At 38.4% G+C, this 15,763-nt stretch overlaps 2 protein-coding genes across 7 annotated transcripts in view; one reads left to right on the top strand and one right to left on the bottom strand.

Annotated features, from left to right (window-relative positions):
* Positions 1 to 539: 539 nt before the first annotated feature.
* PTCD2 (pentatricopeptide repeat domain 2) lies at positions 540 to 13,146 on the bottom strand. 5 transcript variants are annotated; one of them, XM_085528079.1, is made up of 10 exons: positions 13,023 to 13,146; positions 12,713 to 12,805; positions 11,850 to 11,997; positions 10,932 to 11,049; positions 9,492 to 9,570; positions 6,932 to 7,050; positions 4,232 to 4,345; positions 2,607 to 2,681; positions 2,178 to 2,291; positions 540 to 842 (listed from the first exon to the last, which is right to left on the bottom strand). In XM_085528079.1, exons 4-10 carry the CDS (start codon positions 10,989 to 10,991, stop codon positions 618 to 620), a joined length of 786 nt encoding a protein of 261 aa, XP_085384205.1. In that variant the 5' UTR covers positions 10,992 to 11,049; positions 11,850 to 11,997; positions 12,713 to 12,805; positions 13,023 to 13,146; the 3' UTR covers positions 540 to 617. The 5 variants fall into 5 exon arrangements, with proteins under 5 accessions (XP_085384205.1, XP_085384207.1, XP_085384204.1 ...); XM_085528081.1 differs by having other exon boundaries at positions 6,959 to 7,050; XM_085528078.1 differs by having other exon boundaries at positions 11,868 to 11,997.
* Positions 13,147 to 13,184: 38 nt separating this feature from the next.
* Positions 13,185 to 15,763, top strand: part of MRPS27 (mitochondrial ribosomal protein S27) — a 42,385-nt gene continuing 39,806 nt past the window's right edge. Inside the window, exons 1-2 of one of the 2 annotated variants that reach the window (XM_015848841.3) lie at positions 13,185 to 13,264; positions 13,869 to 13,946. In XM_015848841.3, coding sequence (XP_015704327.2) covers positions 13,201 to 13,264; positions 13,869 to 13,946 — 142 coding nt within the window. In that variant the 5' untranslated portion in view covers positions 13,185 to 13,200. Of the gene's footprint in view, positions 13,365 to 13,868; positions 13,947 to 15,763 lie in introns of both variants that reach the window. The other variant, XM_085528077.1, reaches the window with a different exon arrangement.

Below are 15,763 nucleotides of genomic sequence, written 5' to 3'. Positions count from 1 at the left end.
TCTTTCCCCTGACATATAATTTAAATCTCTCAACTTGTGGTTTAAAATCATTCCCCCTTGTATTACTATCTATGTGAAGTTTCCCTTCTGCCTGTAAGTTCTACTTAAGTACAAGAAGGCTGCTATCAGGTCTCCCCTGATCTTTTTCTTCTTCACACTGAATAAGCCCAGCTCCCTCAGCCTCTCTTTCTGGGAGAGGTGCTTCAGCCATCAAAGCATCTCTATGGCCCTCATCTGGACCCATTCCAAGAGCTCCATGTTCTTCTTGTACTGAGATCCCCAGATGCAGACGCAGTACTTCATATAATCAGCAAACTTGGGTGTGCTCAGTCCCCCGATCCAGATTACTGATAAAGATGTTCTCTGGCTGTGGCCCTTATGAAAGTCTTTGAGGAAAAACTCAAAACTATTCTGATCACTCATTTTCCAAATAAAACCCACCATAAGGGCATATTTTAGGATTAAAATTCAAATAAAAAAAATATGTACAACTTAAATTTGTAATTCAGTTTCACACAAGAAACTTAAACAATTTCCCATAGAGGAGAAGGGGAGAAGTCATTTTATTCAATCACGCTTCTAGGTGACATTTGTTCAGTCTAGCAATAAATATTAAACTATTCCAACAGTAGATTTGACCTAAGCAGTTTAGCAGCCTGATAACCCAATTGTTTTTTGTTTAAAAGTTTTGCTGGAATCTTCTTTGAGCTAGGAATCTGGAAAAGCATGTCTTCCAGCGTGCTTGCGGTCATCCGTCCTGAAGCTTGTAGTTTGGTATAAATATCTCTTAATTTGGCAGAAAGGTCAGGGTTTTTTTCCATCTTTTCCCTGGCTGTGGCCAGCTGAGGAGGTAAAAATAACACACTGTTACAATTCAGCCAGCAAAGATTTCTATCATAAACTGTACTGAAGACAAAGAAAAAACCCATAACCCAGCATAACATACACAGCTAGTGCAGTGGTTTACAAGAAAAGGAATTTAAGCAGTACACACATACATCAGGAGGCAATATTGGAATTGCACTAGACACCTATTAGTGAAAAAGTCTGTTACATTAAAAACTTTCTCAAAGTAGTACGGTCTTATTTTCGGTCCTAGAACAGACTAATATAATTATTTTCTATTTAAACCCAGGCAACACAATCGCTTCCCAAAACTTAGCTCCCAAATAAGCACAATAATCATTATTATTTCGTATGAAGCTTGACATAGAGTTCAAATTCGTAGAAGTCCTATAAAAGAACACCGGGAAATTTCAGTAAACTATGCCATACATGGAGTATGAGCTAAAGAATGATTCAATCTGTAAAAAAAAATAAACGTTAGTAAACTACTGCAAAAGGAATGGGCTAGGACAAACGCTTGGTTGTCCTCAAAACTGTTACAAATTTGCAGAACAAAAACAAAAAATACAGCATTGACGCATGTGGTTTTTATTGCAACAAATATCCATTAACTATGCTTTGAAAGGCATACCTCCTTTTTACCTACTGCTTACGTATCAATTATTCTGCTACTAAGCAGCACTAAAAGGGTAATTATTTAATTATTAACACAATCTTAAAATACCTTCTTCCATACACATTCAAAATGAGTCCACTAATAAGCTTCAGGAAAAGAAGCAGCAGTGCTGCCAAGCTGAAAGGGTTTCATTCATACACACATTTCCTTCTCAGTGACCAGTACCATAAAAGAAGCTATTATTTCCTATATCACACTTCTTTGCATAGCATTACAGATGTTTGCAAATACTGCTAAGTAATACAATATGATTGTGACCTGGACTTTATTCCCATTTTTACATCAAATGATGCCAGCATAAGAAGCAAGGGATTAAATTATTTAAAGCCACTAGGGAACTCTTCATCTTCTCTCAGCTGAAATTTGAGCTTCTACGAGCTAGATTCTCAATAAAAAGGGAAGCAGAAGGGTAAGTATTTTGCCCAACAGCACAATAAACCAGTCAGCTGCTTTGGCATCTGAATGTATCAGAAACAAAACAGTTTTAGTAGGATGAACTTCAGGAACCTGAAGCTCTGTATCTGAATACCATAGCTTAGCTAAGCATCCAAGACTTCCTCTCAGACTTGTCTTACTACCCCCAGGCCCGCATCCCCAACCCACACACATCTGTGGTGGCATACTTGCCTGATTTGGTTCACTACTGCATACTTACCACTTGCTCAGAAAATTCAATTTTTTTCACAAAGGGAGGAGTATCTACGTCTATTGCTGCCTCTAAAGTCTTTATTACTTCTTCTAGCAATCCAGATCTGAGCTGGACAAGAACCTTAAAAATAAAATTAAATAAATACACAGAGTAACCATTAGAAAGAATGCCTTGAAAGAAAATATTGGAGGAAAACACAATGAATGAAAGAATGAGTGACCAAAATACTTTTCTAGATGCTGGGCTGATAAAATCCATTAATTGTGAAGGCAGACGGAAAGGTCAATTTCCAAATAATTTTTTGTTTTGTTTTGCAGCTGAAATTTGGAAAGGAAGAGAGAACCTGGAGCCTTCAGCTGCTCTGCACATGAGAGCTGTTTGCCTAGTAGAGCATATTTATACTGTAAAACTCTAATACAACACAAGCATACTTACTTTAAGGTTACTATATAGTCTGTTCTCCGTTTTCCTTATCTGAGAACAATAAAATTGGGCTTGTGCTATATCGTCCTGGAAAAAATAGAAAATAATTTTTAAAAAATTATTTTTTTTTTTAATATGTGTCACACTCCCACAATCAAAACTTAAGTTAAAACAAGAAGCTCTTACAACTTCTCACTGAAACAAAAGCATCTACAACACTTTCACAAGATCCCACAGCCCCATGTAGCATCCAGCCTGTGAAAGAAATACTGCACACTGGAGTTCACATGTTAGCTAGCTCTCCAGCATAGCAAACAGTATTTTCAGATCAGCAGACACATGAATTCATGTAAACAACACCAAGCACAAGAGCATCTTTAAAAGAGAAGAATTACATTCAATCTTGGACTTTGGCACATGTCATAGTACTTAAATGAAGAGAAGGATATGATTAATCATATTCCATTAATCCTGGATTACCCTGCCCAGCATTTTTAACTTTTAGGGAATGCACACTTTATGTACCACATCTGTGACTCCAACTGATGTGTACAGACACACTGCACTGACATTTACTTGACCCATCACAGTTACAAGGGATCAAGAGACATCTTATTCAAACCAAGATTAAAAATGCCAGTCAGCATGCAGTTTTAGGAATAGTTAAGTGTAATCTGGATAATTAATCTGTTTACAAAACAGTAATTTTGTCTAAATATTATATAAAATAAAGTACCAAGGATATTTCTTGTTGTTTCAGAGACAGAGACTATTGTTTTTAACCTCACTGTTAATAAGAAGACCGAATAATACCACCATGCAAATGATTAGATAAATTTCAATTACACTATTTTGCAGCCTGTGCTATTCATACAAAGACTGTGCAAAAAGATCAAAGAATGAGTAACAAAGCTTTAACCTCCTATTTCCTTCATCTAAAACAATTATCAATATAAAATCTCTAGTTCTTTTAGACACTCACAATCTGATTCCTCCTTAAATATGCAAGAGAGAACATTCACAATTTCCTCAAACTGTACACACAGGTTAATGGCAGAAGAAACAGTATACATAAGGATTTCCAAACTCTTCTTCTCCTGTTCAGTCTTTCACTTTGATCTGCTTCAAGTCAATGGTTAGGTACTTGAGATTTATGAAAAACCTCACCTTGAAGCAACATGCAACCAAGGGCAGGCCACCTCCCAAGCAGAAGTGCAATGAATATCACAGCCCTTGAATTTTCCCCTAGATATAAACATTTTGAAGAGCTTACTGCACAAGTATTTTAAATTAGCTTTATCCTACTTGAAGGAAACCATTATTAAGCATCTGCAGGACTGGGACATAAGTATATAAAAAAACCACTAGCCCAACTTTCTTTTATTTCATAAGAAAACTGTTAAATTGTAAGTGGCAAAATGCATCTGTCTATAAGACTCAAAACACAGACTTCAGAATTCTGACATGCAGTTTATGTGGGAGTTACCTATAACCCTTCCTTCAGGGCCATAAAATTTACAGTACTTAAAATAATAGTCTAGTCCACTTACGCTTCCTCTATGTTAGCTTTCTTCAGCCAACTATCATATAACAAAATAACCTATTGAAGTGTAAATCAAAAGAAAAAGGCACTATACCTGCTTCAGAGCAGATGCCACAGCAAAGTAGAATGCTCGCAGTGGTAATGTGTCACCTTTTAGCTGCGCTTCTTCAAGCAGTTTTGCAGAGATTTTGCAAGACTCCAGGGTGCCCTGTGTAGAAATTTCATACATAAGTTGCCTTTGCTAATTATGTGATCTGAAAACACTGTAGGCAATTGCAGTGACATTCAGAAGGCATTCAGAAGTAAATGCACCATAAGGCCAGCAAGGCAGTCTATGTCTGAACCAAGGAGATTCTGTATTTCCTGAGATAACACCAAAAAATGATATTTATTGCTACTGTGCTCAGAAGAGGGTAAAAAATAACTGCCACTACATTCCTTTGATTGTTTTAGCTTCCACAAAAGAGACAGAAATCACAGGCAGTCAACTAAAAGCAACATTTTCAATTTTTCTACCATTACAAAATCAGGAAAAGGGGTGAATTTTTCTCTTTCTAATTATAAGTTATTCTAAAGGGTAGTTAATGAATATCAGTGTTTCCCAAACATTGAATTAATCAGCACCACTGTATTACAGAAAACTGCTCACAAGCAAATCTGAACATTCAGCAATTTTGAGCTTCTCTCAAGAGTTATATTTGGCAAGATGTTTCCAAAGTAGACACTCTAATGTACACATTTGCCTTTTCCAACACAGAAAGCTTGCATTATTCATGGGAAGCAATAAATTGCATCAGGGCTTCATCTTCACTTTCAGTTAGCAATTAAGTACTCCAAAGGTCAAGAATTACCAGCACAGTTTACTTCATGGGCATACATAATCTGTATCTTATTTGTAGTGAATGATACATGCTAACAATATTAATGTCACTATTTTCAACAGAAATCTGGAGTAAAAGGCAATGTGTTCACCTGTGGATTATTTAAAAAACCACCAGCTATCAAAAACAATGCTATTCACAATGGAAATGGTAAAGATAGCAAATTGGACCCCAAACAATTAAATCCTGTCAAACTTTGAGCTGGCAGTAGCAAAATTTTCTAACAGCTCATACCGTTGTCTTGGATAATATCCTTCATGTTCCTTCCTAGTATCAGCTGCTGATCTCTGTTCCTATTGTCCAAAGTGCCATTCACGTAAAACAGAAGCTTTGATCTAAGACTGGGTCATCTTTGGGGTTTTAAGGGATACTTCTCCATTTCAGTGCTCAATGGTTTGCACAGCTTGTGAAAACACTTTTTGAACAACATAATATATGTCGCATTCTTTGAAAATTTAGGAAAAAAAAAAAAAAAAAAGATAAAAAAGATAACTATCGCACATAAGCATTTTATTGTTATCAAAAGGCTTATAGCACTTTCCTAGACTAAAAGAAGGACCTTTAGTTTACCTGGGGAAACATGTAGATGTGGCACTGAGGGAAATGGTTTAGTATGCTGATGGTTGGACTACATGATCTTAGGGGTCTTTTTCAGCCTTAATGACTCTATGATTCTAAATAACAATGTGCCAGATTCACTGCTGAAAACAGAGGCAGAGACAATAGTAGAAAGCAAAAGTCTCAGGAACCTCTTCCTATTCCACATGCTATGGATCCAAACTCACATGCAGCAAGCCATGGAAAGTAACATGACAGAATTTTAGAGTTTATGTAAAGCTACCACAGACTGAGTAAATGTCAGAGAAACATATTGGGATTCTGTGGAAATCCTTTCTTTTCACAGAGTGGAAAGAACAGAGTGCAGACCACGAAGCAATGTTACAGTCACAGATGTTGTCTAGGTAGATGCTAGGAGAAAACATGAGCTTATAAACTAGTGTTGTAGCACAGTGTCACTGTATTTATATGTTCAGTATTTCCTAAAAATGGCACTCTCCGGGTAGAACTGGTAGTACCTCTAAATGAATTGCAGCCATGAATCACTAGCTGGTTTTAAGCGCAAACTGCTTCCACAGCTCTTCTTGAGCTCTACCTACTGCCCCAGTCTCCCAATAAGCATTGTGAAACTGAAAAGGAATTTCCTACTGTATTTGGGAAGGGTCTGTTAATACTTTAAATTGCAGAATTGATTCAAATCTGTAGAGACACATGAAGAAAAACATTTGGTGGACTCACTTTACTACAAATGGGAAGCTACTCTAAGAACTGTTATAAAACCTACATAGCCTGATTCCTTATTGCATTCACAACTTCCCCGAAAAAACAATTAAGGTCTAGGGGAAGCCTGTCTCTCACTGAAGCATTAATTTATCTTTCTTTTCTTGACTCAGCTGGAACATCAGAACAGATTACCTTTGGAAACTTTAATCCCTGTCAAATTTGGGGGCAATTGTGAAAATGGTCCAAGATTTACGTGGAAAAGAAATGGCAGGGAGTTATCTGTCAAACAGAATGTATCATATATATCCTGTCTCCCAAAGAAACAAGACTATAAATCTAATATTGTGGCTGTACACCCTGGTACAAACTACAGAGAAAGAATGCTAAATGTTAATCGAAGGCTGTATCAGATTTGTTTCTTACTGTTAATGTTCTTGTAATTCTCTAGAGATATGCTTTGTGATATTAGCTGGTATGGGGAGCCATATATGTACAAAAGATCCTGAACAGTAAAGCAATTTATGACTTAATTATGTCTAAAATACTTGCATTAGTTTTGAAATCATGACTGGGAACATATTAAAATTTCAAAATCCCAAAAAAAGAAGACACAGAGAAGGCATTTCAAGTACCTCATCATGTAAATGGAAAATATTTACCAGTTTGTAGCATATTGCAAATGCCAGTAAATAGGTTTCTTTGTTGAAAGGTATTCCTTGTTTTTTCATTTCTGCTAGGACTTCCAAGGCACCTGCCGAAAGTACAGTCTTGTTACTTACTTCAGAAATTTAATTCAGAACGTTTAATGACTTAAAAACAATCTCAGCATCATGCATACTCAAGAACTTTACTTCAAAATCAGAGTGCACACTGACATCTATTAATCTCATCTATTAATGAGATGCCCCTACCTGGAGAGTACCAAGCAGGGTTCTACTCATCCACATTCTCATGGAGGACTTCAACTTTCCTGATATATGCTGGAAATACAATAAAGTGCAGGAGCAGCAGTATAGGAGGTTTCTAGTATGCAGGTAGATAAATTCCTGATGCAGCTGGTAAGAGAGACTAGCAGAGGAAGTACCCCGCTAGACGTGCTGTTCACAGAGAGGGACTGGTGGGAGATGAGGAGGTCGGGAGCTGACTTGGACAAAGTGACCATAAAATGGTAGAGTTCTCAATTCTTGGCGAAGTAAGCAAGGTGGCAGCAAAACTTTGAACTGTCCAGGACACTGGCAAGAAGAGTCCCTTGGAATTCGGTCCTGAAGGGTAATGAGGTTCAGGTTGGTCACTCCTGAAGAAGGAAGTCTTAAAAGGTGCAGGGGCATGCTGTCCCCTTGTGCCACGAGATGAGCCAGTGGGGAATAAGACTGGCACGGATGAACAGAGAGCTTGGATGGGATCCACGTGAAGGTAGGAGAGAGCTGGTGGAGATGATTATCAAGCTGCTTTCCATCATCTGTCAGCACTCCTGGTCAACCAGAGAGGTCCCAGAGGACTGGAGACTTGCCAACTCCCATATACAAGAGGGGTTGTAAGGAGGATTTGGGGAACTGAAGGCCTCCCAGCCTGACATCAGTGCCATGAAAGGTTATGGAACAGGTGATCTCAAAGGAGATCACATAGCACGTGCAGGGACTGGAGAACCAGGCCCAGCCAGCATGGGCTCATGAAAGGCAGGTCCTGCTTGACCAACTTGATTTTTTTCTATGATTGAGTGACCTGCACAGTCTATGAGGGAAAGGCCATTGACGTAGTTTACCTGGACTTCAGCAAAGCCTGCTTCCCACAATATTTTCCTGTAGCTGGCAGCCCATGACTTGGACAGGTACACTCTTTGCTAGGTAAGGAGCCAGTTGGTTGGCCAGGCCCAGAATGGTGGTGAATAGAGTCACATCATGAGTGGTCTTCCTCTGTGGTCAGTAATGGGGCCTGTCCTGTTCAATATCTTTATTATCACCTAGATTGAGTGCACATTCACTAAGTATGCAGATGATTCCAAGTTGACAGGAAACAATGATCTACCTGGGGGTAGAAAGACAGAGGGACCTGGACAGGCTGGATAACTGAGCTGAGGCCAATGGGATGATATTCAACAGCACCAAGTGCTTAGGCCACAACAACCCTAAGCAATGCTACTAAGGCACAGTGGCTGAAGACTGTGTAGAAGAAATGGACCTGGGGGTTTTGGTCAACACTTGACTGAACATGAGCCAGCAGTGTTCCTAGGTTTCCAAGAAGGACAATGGCATACTGGAAATCAAAGATACTGCTGCCAGCAGGAGCAAGTAATCCCTCTGTACTCAGTACCGGTAAGGCCACACCTTGAGTACTGTGTTCAGTTATGGGCCTCTCAGTACAAGAAAGACATTGAGGCCATGGAGCATGTTCAGAGAAGGGCAACGATGATGGTGACGGGTCTGAAGCACAAGTCTTATGAGAAGTGGCTGAGGAAGCTGGGATTATTTCCTCTGGAGAAGAGGAGACTCAAGAGAGACCTCATCACTCTCTACAGTTACCTGAAGGGAGATTATGGTGAGGTGTGCGTCAGCCTCTTCCTGTGTAACTAGCAAAAGGAATAGAGGGAACAGCATCAAGTTGCACCAGGGGAAATTCAAGTTGAACATCAGGAAAGACTACTTCTCTGAAAGCACGGTCAGACACTGGAATGGGCAAGAAACAGACGTTGTACTGATGGACATGGTTTAGCAGGAAATACTAGTGACAGGTGGATAGCTAGACTGGATGATCTTGGACATCTCTTCCAACCATGGTAATTCTATGATTCCATGATTCTATGAAATACAGAACTGCTAGAAAAGTGTGTTGGAGAACTTACTGTTCCAAAAACCATATAAAACAAACATAGAATAGAGAAACACATATACACACACACAAAAACAAACACTACGGGAAATTAAAACCCAGAAAGGAGTTAAGTTTTTAGAGGACATCAAGGAAGAATGTTCCAATCATAATTCCATACAACTTCATGATGGTAAGAATGCCATTCCAAGTATGAAACACATAAAGCCTTCCACCTTTATCACACAATACAATACAGCAATTTTGCATCTATACTGATTTATACGATGTTTGGTCTTCTGTTTATATCTATCTATATCTATACACACACTCATAGAAAGAAGCATGCTCCTCAAAGTGAATTTGCATTAGTAAAATCGTACTTACTTTTGTAATGACCCTTTTTAAACAACATAGTCATCAAAATATGGAAGGATGTACTCTCTGAGAAAAACCCACACAAATTCTGTAGGAAAAAAAACCACAGAGTGAGCTTTAAAGAAAGTTAGGATAAATAAGTGAGCATTATTATGGTGCACAGCATTTATCAAATCTTCCCATTGTAATGAGACGCATCTTTACAAGTTCAGTAATTAATTATTTTGGTTTCCTGACTCCTCTGTCATGCAACCTCTACAATAGCAGTGTCTCACTATAGTTAAAAGCACACTTAAAAATTAAACAGATATTTACAAGAGATTCCTACTTCTATGCTTTTTTTTGGTGACAGATTGTGACCTTTATGTTAATGCAAGCAGAAGTCTCTGACTAATTGCTACTCCAAAAGCTTAGCAGTTATGCAGCTGCATAACAGTATCTTTGGGGTAAAGTACCACTCATACAAAATAATTTTCAGCTAATCCCAATATCAAATGGTGAATATACCCACACTAGGGCTTAGGTCATGACAACCATAGTAGCAGAACAAAGAGCAAGTATATTTTACATTCCACAGCATTCACTGCATGGTATGACAATATGAATACCAAGGTGAAATGTCAAAGACATTAAGATAATGTTCTGAAGCTGGGTCTTAAGAAGTGGCACAGTACATTATCATTCATCAGTAACCAAGTCCTGTAAGTACTATAGGACTGGTCTTATTGACAGATCTCAACCATAACCAAATAACTCCTTTATGTACTTATAAATACCTAACCTAGGAACAGCAGGCCATGCAAGACTTTTCCCATTTTCACTATGTATATCCCATACCTTGATACACTAACACAGAGGTGACTTGCCACTAGCCCCCAGAGTTCTGAAAACAGAACATTCTTGCACATAATCATCTACATGTATTAGATATGGGGTACAAACAATATTTTGTCATATGGTGCACACAGCATTTCAGAGAAGTTCAAAACTTAAGTACAGACTAACAAGGTAAATCTTCTGGCATCAGTCATCTAAGCAATTTAAATGAACTGCTACATAAAAATTCAGAAGTGATCACTTCCAAGAATTACTTACACAGGATGGATACAGGAAACAAAGGATGCAGGAAAATAAGCATCAGAACTTTTTTAAGGAATTATCCTTGAACTAATACTCTTTATTGAAATGGTGCAGTTACATAGAAGTGCAATAATACAAAAATTAGTCAAACTGATACTTGTTACTTTTAATCACTGCTTAACTTTCAAACTTTTTTTTTTAAACAAAAGCTTTATAAATAGCATTGTTAGATTAATGTGACAGACTTCTTTGCTGTTGCAACAGATAATCAGTGTACCTCAAGTTTCTAAAGTCATGCAAAGCAGACCAATTACTCATTCTGAAATAATAGGTAACAGTGATACTAGCAAAATATATAGAGGAAATTACCTGATCTTTGATAAGTTCTACTGCAGGTGTTTCAAGGTCTAGCTCAAAACATAGCCTCATAAAGAGCGGCCCAAATTTAAAACCATGTAAGTCTGCATTTCCACTCTGTTCATGGTACCTATTAGAAAGATTCAGAAGAGTTTATCACCCAACCAAATAGAATTTGCCAATGGAAAACAGCTTTAAATAGGCAATCTGAATGTGCAGTGACATATGCATTGCTTTTCTATCTTCAGTAAGTGACATTTAGATAAATGAAGAAACATTTCATGGAAAAAAATGTAACTTTGAACTAATAAAGTGAAGTAGCAATATATAAACTATTCTATTTATAGTAAAAACATTCATATCAGATTAGTTATAGAATGCATCCTCTTCAGCAGAATTGCTAGTTACTTTACTATCTATTCACAGAGCAATTGCACAGGAAGTTGCAGTGGTCCATTTTAGCAGTGATACCTGCTAAAACAGTTCAACTTCTTCTAAGCCACACTAAATAGAAAATAATATATTTTTTGCTTACTTTTTTTTTTTTTTTTTTTCCCCAAAACTTCTGCATGTAATTGCTGGGAAGGTTTTCATTCACAAAACCTCCTGACCTGCCACTAATTTTTTCACACCAGTTTATAAGCAGGTATGTCTTAGCTGAGCACACCAGTACCTCCTAGCAGACAACTGAAGTTTCTGTGCAGCTCACTTTTCATTCCACATACTGCAGGACACCAGATCATTCCCATAGCTTGACTCTTCTTTGAGAGTCTCTGAAGGGTTGGAAGATTCAAAGTAAATGAAAATGCAGTCTTAGCCTAATGGACTAACTGTACAAATAGTCCCTGAATTAGGGCAAACCCTCATCTGCAGACGTGACATAAGATGATCTAATAACAAAAATGTAAAATAAAGAGGAAACAGTGTTACCTGGATTGTTACAAGTACCTGTAAATAACTTTTTTGGCTAGCTCCACATCAGATGAAGTCTGACATAAATGCAGTAAAATTTTTAAGTCGCTTTTGAGAATAATCCTGTTTTCCTTTAATTTCTCTTTAATATTTTTAAAATACGGATCTGAAAATGAAGCACATTATGAAAGCAGTCTATAGACAACTCCTTTATTTGTGATGCAACCTGCTACTTGAAACTCAATGCAGCAAAAAAGCATGTTTTTCAGTGCAACTATTATAATAGCATAACTACAATAGTATAACTATAATAAACAATAGATCTTACACATGTTGTATAACACATTAGTTATCACTGCTTTTTCCACATCTAAATCAAGGTTCATTATGAGCCTTACTTCTTTTCATATTTCATTTGCTAGCTTAAATACCAAGTATAGAAACCAGTGCATACACATGATTAGCACTCTGTTTTCAATAGTTATCTTCATTCACTATCTTCATTTACTGCTTGTACAACAAAAAGTTGAATTGTTACCTGTAACCGCAAATATGTGGCTTCTGCATAGGTATAGCATGAAGCACGTCCAATATAAGTATGTCATTATCACAGCTATATAATAACATTATGACTTACCAATGCCTGACACTGCTATTACTTAGTATAGAAAAAATATTATTTCAATTCTGCTTAACTCTATTTTAAATGACTGGTTTACACAGAACTAATGCAGTCAAATAATTGCAAACAACTTGCAAGAGGAAGATGCAAGCTGCTGCGTTCACTGCAGTCAGTTTTCTGTATTTAATGGCTCTGATGATCTTCTTTCCAGTACTCATGTCAAAACCACAAATGGTGATTATCGAGGAAATATAAATACCTTTATTGCCATGAAATTCATTTCTAATTGCCACTTTTGCCTGCTGAAATTCTTGTAACTTTATATTATCTTCTGTTAGCAGATACTGCTTCCCTGCCAGAAGAAAAACAAATAAAAACATTTTACCAACTGCTTTGATAGTGCAGAACTTTGCAATCATAAATTACAGATACTAACTATTCTGTGATACAAAACTATTGGCAGCACAACACTAAAAAAGACTGCCAGAATTACAACTGCTCACATCACTGAGAAAACAAACTCCAACCTCCTCCTCTCCCGGTGACCGGCACCTCACCGCCCACGTTACCTGCGGACGCGCAGCCCCAGCAGCCTGACGTGGACAGGCGAACCGCCGAGCGCCGCACCGCCGCCCGCATCACCCTCCGCGATACTCTAGAAACCACCGCCGCCATCTTGTGTCCTGGCCTGACAGGGGAGGAGCATTGGCGGGCCGCCCCCTCTCCACAGCCTCCTCCCTCGGCGCCATGGCGGCCCCTGTGCTCGTGCGAGGCGCGCTGCGGGCCGGGAAGGTCCTCGGCGCCGCGGCAGGTCGGTGTTGTGCGGCGCGGCGGGGTTGTGCGGTACGGCGCAGGGCCGGGCTATGTCGGGATGGGCCTCCGTGGGCACCGATGGCCGAGAGGGCTGTGGGGTATGGTGCTGGGACGGGCCATGCGCGGGGGCACACGCTCTGACGGCGGGACTGGGGCAGCTTTTGGAACGGGAGGGACAGGGAAGCGTTCTCCGTTCTGATGTGCAGCTCCCAGCCTGTCTGGGACATGGGGATCTGTGAGGGGCTGAGCAAAATCGGGCGAGTGCGAAGTGCAGTCCAGGCTTTGCAATGCAGTCCAGGTTTTGAAAGGCTGACCCTTCTGAACGCTGGGTAATTCTATGGGGGTTCTTTCTGCAAGTGTCTGGACTCACTATTTTCTTTGAGCTGGTTATGTGCATCGTGCATCTTCAGGACCTTGTCATCTGTCAGTGATGCACAAACGTGGCCCGTGCTCCTCCAGTGGAAGCATTTCTTTTGCTTCAAGAAGGAAGTCTTCAGAAAATTGCAAAGACACGACAGGGATAGAATAAAAATACTTGACAGAAAGTTTATATGCTTACTTAAATAGTCAACCTGGCTTACATAGTGATTTATTTTTTTAAGGTAGAAGATCTCTTCTTTCTGCAGCGTATGTGGACAGCTCAAAATGGGAAAACAGACGAAAAGAGGAGCATAACCTGGGTGAGAAAAGTTTATTTATGTTTCCACCACTTTGACTAGTTAGTTGCACCTGAAATAATTTTAGAGTTACCTCATCACCTATAAATCCAGAACATGCAATGGGCCAAATTGCTTATGTGGTTCTGTGTGACAATCTGCCTAACGTTATAAATGTCTTATATGTTCAAAGCCTTAGTGCTGAAAGAAGTCAGGATTTGTCCATTTACACAAATTTTGGTTTCTACAAGCTGTTTTATTTCTTTTTCCAGAAGATCCAGACCTTATTTGAATGTCACGTTTTTGTGTGTGAAACCTATTTCAACTGTTTCTGATTACAGCAATGTTTTAGTTGTAATGCATTGCAAAAGAGCTCATTCTATAAGTATTACAGGACAACCCTCTAAAATGAATATTTTCTTCATAATTTTGCAAGAAGGACAGGTACGTATCCTGTTGAAACTTTTTCTTTTGAGGTAAATTTCAGATGACATGCCAACATCTTATTGGTGACTATGTTGCATGGTAAGCATCATGGAAAATATTTTTCTATTCTGCAGATACATATGCGTTATTTAACAGGGGTAGAATTTTTGTACCATAAGTGAAACTGTTCTGGAGGACCTCCCTGATGCATAATCTATGCATAATCTATTTTCCATTCCTTGTCACTTGAACTATAATTATCAGCGCTATAATTGTAACACGAAGAATCAGGAGGTAAAATTTGAGGGCTTTTCTCAAGCAGAAGGACAGATAAAATTATAATTTTTTTTGGTACTAACTTATTGGCTATTTGCCTGTAAAGAGACAAGCTTATTTGTTGTTGTTTTACAGTACATGGATCAGAAAAGCTGGTAGGGGCTGATGAATATAGCTTGGATCCAGTAGTGCATTGAAACTCTTTACTGTCAACCAACAGATGTTGTTCAGTCTGTAGTTGCAGACATTGATGCCCTGTTGCATTTGAATCTGTCACTTGCAGATAAAATGCAATTTATATTTTGTCCAATTGTATTCACAATACTAATTCACTATAGAGGAAAACATTATATAACTTGATGTACAGTTCATATTTGGCTATCACCAGGCCTAGCAAGACCTGTCAAGCACAGTTTGTGATGCTTCTCTGCCAAAGGTCTTGATCCAAAGCAGATACTTGCAGCGTGGACTTTGAAGAACTACTTTGCATTTTCATTCCATTAATTCAGTGTCAGCTGTTTTAGTGTTTTCCAAGACAAAGCAACACTAGAGATGTTGGCTGTGTTGCTCTCGGTTACATGGTTGTGCGTACAATCTTCCGTGTAGTAAATGGTGATTGTAGCTGGCATGAATTCTTAGTGTTGAGATACTGTTTTGTTTTTATTCCACACAGTTTCAGAACTGTTATTCTGCAGAACTATGGCATGAGAATATACTATATGTTACATAATTATAATGTTATAATTAGATATTATATAATTATATATAATACGCTATTGGGGAAATAACAGGTATTTTTGATTTAAAGATGAAGCTATTACTTACATACATATGAAGCCAGTTGTCTAATGCAGTGGTGTGCTGCCATGTCAAACTCACTCACTGTGTCTGTGTAAGATATATTCTAGTTTCTGTAATATCCATTAAGCAATCCAAGCGTTAGCAGACTCCAGTACAGAAAAATACTTGGGAAAGAAAATGATTGTATTTTGCGCACACAGAAGAACATTTTTTAAAAGATTAAAGTACTGTAAATGACTTATTTTGGAATTTACAAACTGGATGGTGATAGGAAGATAGATGAGTTTAGAAGCAATTAGAGCTGTACTTACTGAAAGGTAGCAAGGGGACAGGAGGCA

This window comes from Coturnix japonica, chromosome Z (genome assembly GCF_054131305.1).
Source record: "Coturnix japonica strain WE chromosome Z, WE-NBRP24, whole genome shotgun sequence".
Lineage (NCBI taxonomy): Eukaryota > Metazoa > Chordata > Aves > Galliformes > Phasianidae > Coturnix > Coturnix japonica.
This window is presented reverse-complemented; position numbering and strand designations above follow the sequence as displayed.

Coding starts and splice junctions, on each gene's coding strand:
- PTCD2 (XM_085528078.1), bottom strand. CDS start 13,128: ATGGCGGCGGTGGTTTCTAGAGTATCGCGGAGGGTGATGCGGGCGGCG. Junction 11,050..11,867: donor GCCAAAAAAGTTATTTACAG/GTACTTGTAACA, acceptor TCTTTCTAATAG/GTACCATGAACAGAGTGGAA. Junction 2,292..2,606: donor GACTATATAGTAACCTTAAA/GTAAGTATGCTT, acceptor TTTATTTTTAAG/GTTCTTGTCCAGCTCAGATC.